Raw genomic sequence first — 9618 nt, 5'->3', positions numbered from 1 at the left:
TACTGGACATTACAGTGTTTTATATACAAATAAGGCAGTGTGGTTGAGGTTAGTCTGAAACTTTTTTATTATTTTGTCAAATTTGTGGCGTTTCTTTTCTTACCAAAAGAGAATCAAATGGCTTTTAAACACTGTTTTTGTCTGTTTGAATCAGTAAACGCGTTGTCAAAATAGCAAACTCTAAACCTGTGGAAACAGCCTGAGGTGACTTTTTTTATTCGATATTATTATTTGATTTTTAATTCAATATTATTCGAATTCAATGTGCTCGTCCCTTTGTCCATACTGTGTCACGTGGTCAGTCTGGGACAGCGCTGGGTAGAACCGATTAACTGTCATCTGGATTACGTCATCAGATTCCAAAAATTAAGTAGCCTACTTGTAATTAGATCGTCAGTTCATTTTGATTAGTTTGAGTATGTTTTTTTTTCTAGTTACAGAGGACTCGGACTATAATGAGCTTTACTTTGAAAAACCGCAAATCACCGACATTATTATTCGAATTCAATGTGCTCGTCCCTTTGTCCATACTGTGTCACGTGGTCAGTCTGGGACAGCGCTGGGTAGAACCGATTAACTGTCATCTGGATTACGTCATCAGATTCCAAAAATTAAGTAGCCTACTTGTAATTAGATCGTCAGTTCATTTTGATTAGTTTGTATGTTTTTTTTTCTAGTTACAGAGGACTCGGACTATAATGAGCTTTACCTTGAAAAACCGCAAATCACCGACATTTATGCATGCACTATTTACATGAAGTATATAAAACCAAATCACGACGTTTATGATAACTGAAACATCACGCCGGAGAGCACAGGCTTCTGGGATTCGGGGATTGCGTCGTGACGTCAGCACGTCCCGAGCTCTCGCGAGCGCAGGAAACTGGAGCAGCGACAAACTCTCGCTGTACATTTCGTTTTAACTCTTTTTTTCTGCATTAGTTGTTGTTTTTCGCCCTCGAACCGACCGACGAAAGACTTTTCTTGCGGATAGTGTCGTTTGAAGGGCGCTTTGTGCTTTTAAAGTGGTCGATTTGTACTTTTATCCCGGTGTTTTTCCTCATGGATCAGATGGTGACACGTCAGAATAATTCACTCTAATAAACGTGTTGCGTTAATTTATAATTTAATAGCACGTCATCAAACGTCGGCGTTAAGTGTTTATTTTAAAGGCTAAATTGTTTTATTCTTGCGCTTTCATGAGGATAATTTAGATTCTTCTTACTGTAGCTGCTAATGCTAACTAGCGCAGGCCGCTATTGGAGTTTATTTATATATGAGTATGTTGGTATTGATATGATTTATGTGTATATTTGAGTGTATTAATGGCAGTGGGAATCTGACGGAGGTCTTTGATCAGTGATGTCTTCTCCATCATTAAACACTCAGATCTCTAGTAACGTTAATGAGTGATGTTCTCATTCATTATAAAGGCCTCGCTTATTTTCTTTATTTTTTTCCCTTATTCTTCGTCAGATAATTAAAAAAAAGTGATTCGTTAGGTTTTATGGCTTGACGAATAATTTGCGTCATAGTTGATATTTTAAATGTGTTAGCTGTGATTGAACTGGATACAGTAGAGAAGAAGAGACATATACCCTGCTCAAAATCAAGGTAAATAAACACTTGTGCTGATCTTCAGTCTGTTACTGTTTCTGTCTGTTACGTGTCTGATCTTCTATCTGTTGCGTGTCTGATCTTCTGTCTGTTGCGTGTCTGATCTACTATCTGTTAGCTGTCTGATCTTCTGTCTGTTAGCTGTCTGATCTTCTGTCTGTTAGCTGTCTGATCTTCTGTCTGTTAGCTGTCTGATCTTCTGTCTGTTAGCTGTCTGATCTTCTGTCTGTTAGCTGTCTGATCTTCTGTCTGTTAGCTGTCTGATCTTCTGTCTGTTAGCTGTCTGATCTTCTGTCTGTTAGCTGTCTGATCTTCTGTCTGTTAGCTGTCTGATCTTCTGTCTGTTAGCTGTCTGATCTTCTGTCTGTTAGCTGTCTGATCTTCTGTCTGTTAGCTGTCTGATCTTCTGTCTGTTAGCTGTCTGATCTTCTGTCTGTTAGCTGTCTGATCTTCTGTCTGTTAGCTGTCTGATCTTCTGTCTGTTAGCTGTCTGATCTTCTGTCTGTTAGCTGTCTGATCTTCTGTCTGTTAGCTGTCTGATCTTCTGTCTGTTAGCTGTCTGATCTTCTGTCTGTTAGCTGTCTGATCTTCTGTCTGTTAGCTGTCTGATCTTCTGTCTGTTAGCTGTCTGATCTTCTGTCTGTTAGCTGTCTGATCTTCTGTCTGTTAGCTGTCTGATCTTCTGTCTGTTAGCTGTCTGATCTTCTGTCTGTTAGCTGTCTGATCTTCTGTCTGTTAGCTGTCTGATCTTCTGTCTGTTAGCTGTCTGATCTTCTGTCTGTTAGCTGTCTGATCTTCTGTCTGTTAGCTGTCTGATCTTCTGTCTGTTAGCTGTCTGATCTTCTGTCTGTTAGCTGTCTGATCTTCTGTCTGTTAGCTGTCTGATCTTCTGTCTGTTAGCTGTCTGATCTTCTGTCTGTTAGCTGTCTGATCTTCTGTCTGTTAGCTGTCTGATCTTCTGTCTGTTAGCTGTCTGATCTTCTGTCTGTTAGCTGTCTGATCTTCTGTCTGTTAGCTGTCTGATCTTCTGTCTGTTAGCTGTCTGATCTTCTGTCTGTTAGCTGTCTGATCTTCTGTCTGTTAGCTGTCTGATCTTCTGTCTGTTAGCTGTCTGATCTTCTGTCTGTTAGCTGTCTGATCTTCTGTCTGTTAGCTGTCTGATCTTCTGTCTGTTAGCTGTCTGATCTTCTGTCTGTTAGCTGTCTGATCTTCTGTCTGTTAGCTGTCTGATCTTCTGTCTGTTAGCTGTCTGATCTTCTGTCTGTTAGCTGTCTGATCTTCTGTCTGTTAGCTGTCTGATCTTCTGTCTGTTAGCTGTCTGATCTTCTGTCTGTTAGCTGTCTGATCTTCTGTCTGTTAGCTGTCTGATCTTCTGTCTGTTAGCTGTCTGATCTTCTGTCTGTTAGCTGTCTGATCTTCTGTCTGTTAGCTGTCTGATCTTCTGTCTGTTAGCTGTCTGATCTTCTGTCTGTTAGCTGTCTGATCTTCTGTCTGTTAGCTGTCTGATCTTCTGTCTGTTAGCTGTCTGATCTTCTGTCTGTTAGCTGTCTGATCTTCTGTCTGTTAGCTGTCTGATCTTCTGTCTGTTAGCTGTCTGATCTTCTGTCTGTTAGCTGTCTGATCTTCTGTCTGTTAGCTGTCTGATCTTCTGTCTGTTAGCTGTCTGATCTTCTGTCTGTTAGCTGTCTGATCTTCTGTCTGTTAGCTGTCTGATCTTCTGTCTGTTAGCTGTCTGATCTTCTGTCTGTTAGCTGTCTGATCTTCTGTCTGTTAGCTGTCTGATCTTCTGTCTGTTAGCTGTCTGATCTTCTGTCTGTTAGCTGTCTGATCTTCTGTCTGTTAGCTGTCTGATCTTCTGTCTGTTAGCTGTCTGATCTTCTGTCTGTTAGCTGTCTGATCTTCTGTCTGTTAGCTGTCTGATCTTCTGTCTGTTAGCTGTCTGATCTTCTGTCTGTTAGCTGTCTGATCTTCTGTCTGTTAGCTGTCTGATCTTCTGTCTGTTAGCTGTCTGATCTTCTGTCTGTTAGCTGTCTGATCTTCTGTCTGTTAGCTGTCTGATCTTCTGTCTGTTAGCTGTCTGATCTTCTGTCTGTTAGCTGTCTGATCTTCTGTCTGTTAGCTGTCTGATCTTCTGTCTGTTAGCTGTCTGATCTTCTGTCTGTTAGCTGTCTGATCTTCTGTCTGTTAGCTGTCTGATCTTCTGTCTGTTAGCTGTCTGATCTTCTGTCTGTTAGCTGTCTGATCTTCTGTCTGTTAGCTGTCTGATCTTCTGTCTGTTAGCTGTCTGATCTTCTGTCTGTTAGCTGTCTGATCTTCTGTCTGTTAGCTGTCTGATCTTCTGTCTGTTAGCTGTCTGATCTTCTGTCTGTTAGCTGTCTGATCTTCTGTCTGTTAGCTGTCTGATCTTCTGTCTGTTAGCTGTCTGATCTTCTGTCTGTTAGCTGTCTGATCTTCTGTCTGTTAGCTGTCTGATCTTCTGTCTGTTAGCTGTCTGATCTTCTGTCTGTTAGCTGTCTGATCTTCTGTCTGTTAGCTGTCTGATCTTCTGTCTGTTAGCTGTCTGATCTTCTGTCTGTTAGCTGTCTGATCTTCTGTCTGTTAGCTGTCTGATCTTCTGTCTGTTAGCTGTCTGATCTTCTGTCTGTTAGCTGTCTGATCTTCTGTCTGTTAGCTGTCTGATCTTCTGTCTGTTAGCTGTCTGATCTTCTGTCTGTTAGCTGTCTGATCTTCTGTCTGTTAGCTGTCTGATCTTCTGTCTGTTAGCTGTCTGATCTTCTGTCTGTTAGCTGTCTGATCTTCTGTCTGTTAGCTGTCTGATCTTCTGTCTGTTAGCTGTCTGATCTTCTGTCTGTTAGCTGTCTGATCTTCTGTCTGTTAGCTGTCTGATCTTCTGTCTGTTAGCTGTCTGATCTTCTGTCTGTTAGCTGTCTGATCTTCTGTCTGTTAGCTGTCTGATCTTCTGTCTGTTAGCTGTCTGATCTTCTGTCTGTTAGCTGTCTGATCTTCTGTCTGTTAGCTGTCTGATCTTCTGTCTGTTAGCTGTCTGATCTTCTGTCTGTTAGCTGTCTGATCTTCTGTCTGTTAGCTGTCTGATCTTCTGTCTGTTAGCTGTCTGATCTTCTGTCTGTTAGCTGTCTGATCTTCTGTCTGTTAGCTGTCTGATCTTCTGTCTGTTAGCTGTCTGATCTTCTGTCTGTTAGCTGTCTGATCTTCTGTCTGTTAGCTGTCTGATCTTCTGTCTGTTAGCTGTCTGATCTTCTGTCTGTTAGCTGTCTGATCTTCTGTCTGTTAGCTGTCTGATCTTCTGTCTGTTAGCTGTCTGATCTTCTGTCTGTTAGCTGTCTGATCTTCTGTCTGTTAGCTGTCTGATCTTCTGTCTGTTAGCTGTCTGATCTTCTGTCTGTTAGCTGTCTGATCTTCTGTCTGTTAGCTGTCTGATCTTCTGTCTGTTAGCTGTCTGATCTTCTGTCTGTTAGCTGTCTGATCTTCTGTCTGTTAGCTGTCTGATCTTCTGTCTGTTAGCTGTCTGATCTTCTGTCTGTTAGCTGTCTGATCTTCTGTCTGTTAGCTGTCTGATCTTCTGTCTGTTAGCTGTCTGATCTTCTGTCTGTTAGCTGTCTGATCTTCTGTCTGTTAGCTGTCTGATCTTCTGTCTGTTAGCTGTCTGATCTTCTGTCTGTTAGCTGTCTGATCTTCTGTCTGTTAGCTGTCTGATCTTCTGTCTGTTAGCTGTCTGATCTTCTGTCTGTTAGCTGTCTGATCTTCTGTCTGTTAGCTGTCTGATCTTCTGTCTGTTAGCTGTCTGATCTTCTGTCTGTTAGCTGTCTGATCTTCTGTCTGTTAGCTGTCTGATCTTCTGTCTGTTAGCTGTCTGATCTTCTGTCTGTTAGCTGTCTGATCTTCTGTCTGTTAGCTGTCTGATCTTCTGTCTGTTAGCTGTCTGATCTTCTGTCTGTTAGCTGTCTGATCTTCTGTCTGTTAGCTGTCTGATCTTCTGTCTGTTAGCTGTCTGATCTTCTGTCTGTTAGCTGTCTGATCTTCTGTCTGTTAGCTGTCTGATCTTCTGTCTGTTAGCTGTCTGATCTTCTGTCTGTTAGCTGTCTGATCTTCTGTCTGTTAGCTGTCTGATCTTCTGTCTGTTAGCTGTCTGATCTTCTGTCTGTTAGCTGTCTGATCTTCTGTCTGTTAGCTGTCTGATCTTCTGTCTGTTAGCTGTCTGATCTTCTGTCTGTTAGCTGTCTGATCTTCTGTCTGTTACGTGTCTGATCTACTGTCTGTTAGCTGTCTGATCTTCTATCTGTTATGTGTCTGATCTTCTGTCTGTTACTGTTTCTGTCTGTTTACGTGTCTGATCTTCTATCTGTTACGTGTCTGATCTTCTATCTGTTGCGTGTCTGATCTTCTGTCTGTTAAGAGTCTGATCTTCTGTCTGTTACTGATCTGATATTCTGTCTGTTCGTTAAATGTCGTTATTCCACTACTTTGTTGAATGCTTGGCCACATTAATTACATCACTTTACCAAAATATTTCTACTATTTCAGAGTTATTTAATTCTTCCTAACAGCCACTACAGCAAACAAGCTATAATAAAAACAAAGTGGGCAAGTAAAAAAAAAAAAGATTTATTTATTTATTTATTTGTTTTTTGTTTTTATTACTGTCCTCTGTCGCTCGCTCACTCTCTCTGTCCAGGAACTTCACAGACTCTAAGTCAGTAACACAGTCTTCAGAGAGTCTTTGTAGCATGTAAAGACTTGACGTCTAGTCCAGAGCTTCTGGTCTGTGTCAGTGTGGTAACGCTGTGCTGTCTGTGTGTAGATGATGTGCGAGGTGATGCCCACCATCAGCGAGGCGGAGGTCGGCAGTAACGGAGGCGCTCTGGGCCCCGGCTCTCCCGTGCAGACGGACTCTGAGGGCCACTTTGAGTCTCTGATGGTGTCTATGCTGGAGGAGAGAGACCGACTGCTGGACACGCTCCGAGAGACGCAGGAGAACCTGTGTGTGACACAGAGCAAACTGCACGAGATCAGCCACGAGAGAGACTCACTGCAGAGACAGCTCAACAGCGCCCTGCCGCAGGTAACCGCTGGCACATCTGTGTCTGTCTCACCAACAGCATAAACCAACCGTCTGTTCATCACTCTGTGAACGTAACTGCAGCGAGCACTTAACAGTTTTAATCGGCAGTCGATGTTTTAGTGTTTGTCACCGGTACAAAGAAAAGTCATCCCGTCCTTTATTGTTCCTTTATAGTGTTATATAGTGCTGCAACTACGAATTGCTGTAATTGATGAAAATAATAGACAAAGAATTTTCGATTAATAGCTTCATCTTGCTGACTGCCTGATTCCACTGAGTGCTGTTTGAGTTGATGGATCACTGTGTGCCACTTTAAGCAGAATCCTGTTTAAAATCGTGTTTTCTTGTGTTTCACACACTGAAGGAATTTGCTGCTCTCACAAAAGAAGTGAATATGTGTCGAGAGCAGCTGCTGGAGCGAGAGGAGGAGATCGTTTATGCTGTCAATACAAGTCAAGTCAGGTCACCTTTATTTATATAGTGCTATTAACAATACAGATTGTGTCAAAGCAACTGTACTGCATTAAATAGGAAAATAGTGTGTCAATAATGCTGAAGGACAATAGTAAACACTCAATGTTCAGTTAAAGGCTGTTCATCATTGAATTCAGTGATGTCATCATCCAGCTCAGTTCAGTTAAAAAAGTGTCTGTGCAATCAAGTCGACGATATCGCTGGATATTAAGTGTCCCCAACTAAGCAAGCCAGAGGACAGTCAAATACAATATACAATATAATACAATCAAACATCATCCGTCATTAATGGCACTGATTTTAGCCTCATCATCACAGTAATGGACCTTTCTCACATTTCTGGCTTCCTCAACAGTGGAAGTCGTCACAGTTGGGTAAACTTCTATAGCAGTGAATGGGAGACTACCACAGATGTATTGTTTGCAAAACTCCATGATAGTGTTTTCACGATTTTCAAAAAGAGGAAAAAATCTGTGAGTCAGAACGATGACAAATTTACGGTCACTCCCATAGACGGCGTATTAGACGCAGCCTCACAGCAGCGGTAGTTCTTTGTAATTTGAAGCGAAGGAATTATAATACAAAGTGTAGTGTTATAAATGTACATACATAGATTTTTTTTAAATATGAAAACATAAAAATGAGGATTTGGAGAATTTCTGGAGGATTTCCAATGCTTCCGAAGGCTGATATGATGATAAGTGTGATTTGTTTGGACGCTTTGGTTTGATGTCAGTCTGAGCGTGGTCTGTGTTGTGTTGGCTGCTGATCTCAGTTGTTGCTGGAGCATCTGGAGTGTCTGGTGTCTCGTCACGAGCGTTCTCTGAGAATGACCGTAGTCAAGCGTCAGGCTCAGTCTCCCGCCGGCGTCTCCAGTGAGGTGGAGGTGCTTAAGGCGCTCAAATCTCTCTTCGAGCACCACAAAGCCCTGGATGAGAAGGTACTGGCATCAGGAAGCTCACGTGTGTGCCAGTGGGGTGTTTGGGGTGTGCTTTACGTGTGGCGTGTTTGTTCTGATCAGGTAAGAGAGCGTCTGCGTGTGGCTCTGGAGAGATGCAGCATGCTAGAGGAGCAGCTCACAGCTGCTCATAAAGAGGTGAGACCACACAGATCACAGCCTCACAGAACAGGCAGTGTTACAGTAATGTTAACGCTGGTCTCTGGCTTCTTGTAGCTGGTGTTTCTGAAGGAGCAGGGCTATCAGAAGAGGGTGATGATTGATGGGGCAGCAGAAGTGAATCACAGCTTTGATGCAGCACCAAACACGAACGGCAAGGTAAACACCACACGACCAAAACTTACATGCTGCAAAGAGGCATGATAAGAGTAATTGATATGAATCGAGCAGTTTAATCTGAAGTCTTCTGAACAGACATAATTGCTTTATAGGCTTGTATTCACATATAAACATAATCGTACATAGAACCACTTTAAGTTCCGGCTCTTTCCAACACGACCTGAACAGCTGAAAAATAATGCTGCTTTGTTCCATTCTGTGATGCGCAGCTGTATTTTCAGCATCATTCCTCCAGTCTTCAGTGTCACATGATCTTCAGAAATCATTCTAATATGCTGATTTATTAGCAATGTTGGAAACTGTATTTTTTGGAAAATGTGATACTTTTTTCTGGATTCTTTGATGAATAAAAAGTTCAAAAGAACAGCATTTATTCAAAATAGGAACCTTTTCTAACCATATAAGTCTTTACTGTCACTTTTTATCAATTTAACACATCCTTGCTGAATAAAAGTTTTCATTTCTTTCAAAAAAGAAAGAAAAAAAATCATACTTATCCCGAAATATATATATATCAAATTTTCTTGACGTTCAAGCATGGCTTTCTTTCTTTTCCTTCGACCTGAGAAACAGAAGCATAATGTTTTTTTTCATGAAATGATTCACACGAAAGCGTTCTGTTGAACATCCTGTCAGTTTCCTGAAGTCTTCACATTCCAGTGTAAAGCACGGTGTGTGTTCACAGCAGCGCTTGTCGGACGTCTCTATGGACGCAGAGGAGGATTGTGGGAAGGACGGGGAGCTGCAGGAGGCGATGGACAGACAGAGTAAGGAGCTCCTGCACCTGAAGGAGCGTATGGCGTCTCTCTGCAGCCACGTCGCTGAGCTGGAGGAGGATCTGGACACGGCCCGCAAAGACCTCATCAGGTCCGAGGATATCAACAGCCGCCTGCAGAGAGACTTACGAGAGGTACGACAGAGCCTTCATCTGCAGAGGAGCGCATCGAACGAGCCAGTTTGTGACCGCGTGTTTCTGTTGTTTCTCTCAGTCTCTGGCTCAGAAGGAAGACATGGAGGAGAGGATCACCACGCTGGAGAAGCGCTACCTAGCGGCTCAGAGAGAAGCCACGTCTGTCCACGACCTCAACGACAAACTGGAGAACGAGATCGCCAACAAGGACTCGCTGGTCTGCCAGGTCTGCAGCGCGTC

The 9618-nt window shown here is 42.5% G+C and overlaps 1 protein-coding gene across 1 annotated transcript in view; it reads left to right on the top strand.

Moving 5' to 3' along the window:
• Nucleotides 1-836: 836 nt before the first annotated feature.
• ppfia1 (PTPRF interacting protein alpha 1) overlaps nucleotides 837-9618 on the top strand; it is a 44980-nt gene continuing 36198 nt past the window's right edge. The window contains exons 1-8 of the mRNA XM_016477632.1: nucleotides 837-1614; nucleotides 6437-6697; nucleotides 7062-7154; nucleotides 7947-8111; nucleotides 8193-8267; nucleotides 8346-8447; nucleotides 9157-9378; nucleotides 9458-9604. Of these exons, the coding sequence (XP_016333118.1) occupies nucleotides 6437-6697; nucleotides 7062-7154; nucleotides 7947-8111; nucleotides 8193-8267; nucleotides 8346-8447; nucleotides 9157-9378; nucleotides 9458-9604 (1065 nt within the window). The 5' untranslated portion in view covers nucleotides 837-1614. The remainder of the gene's footprint in view (nucleotides 1615-6436; nucleotides 6698-7061; nucleotides 7155-7946; nucleotides 8112-8192; nucleotides 8268-8345; nucleotides 8448-9156; nucleotides 9379-9457; nucleotides 9605-9618) is intronic.

Source organism: Sinocyclocheilus anshuiensis, unplaced genomic scaffold, assembly GCF_001515605.1.
Source record: "Sinocyclocheilus anshuiensis isolate Anshui unplaced genomic scaffold, SAMN03320099.WGS_v1.1 scaffold1896, whole genome shotgun sequence".
NCBI lineage: Eukaryota > Metazoa > Chordata > Actinopteri > Cypriniformes > Cyprinidae > Sinocyclocheilus > Sinocyclocheilus anshuiensis.
This window is presented reverse-complemented; position numbering and strand designations above follow the sequence as displayed.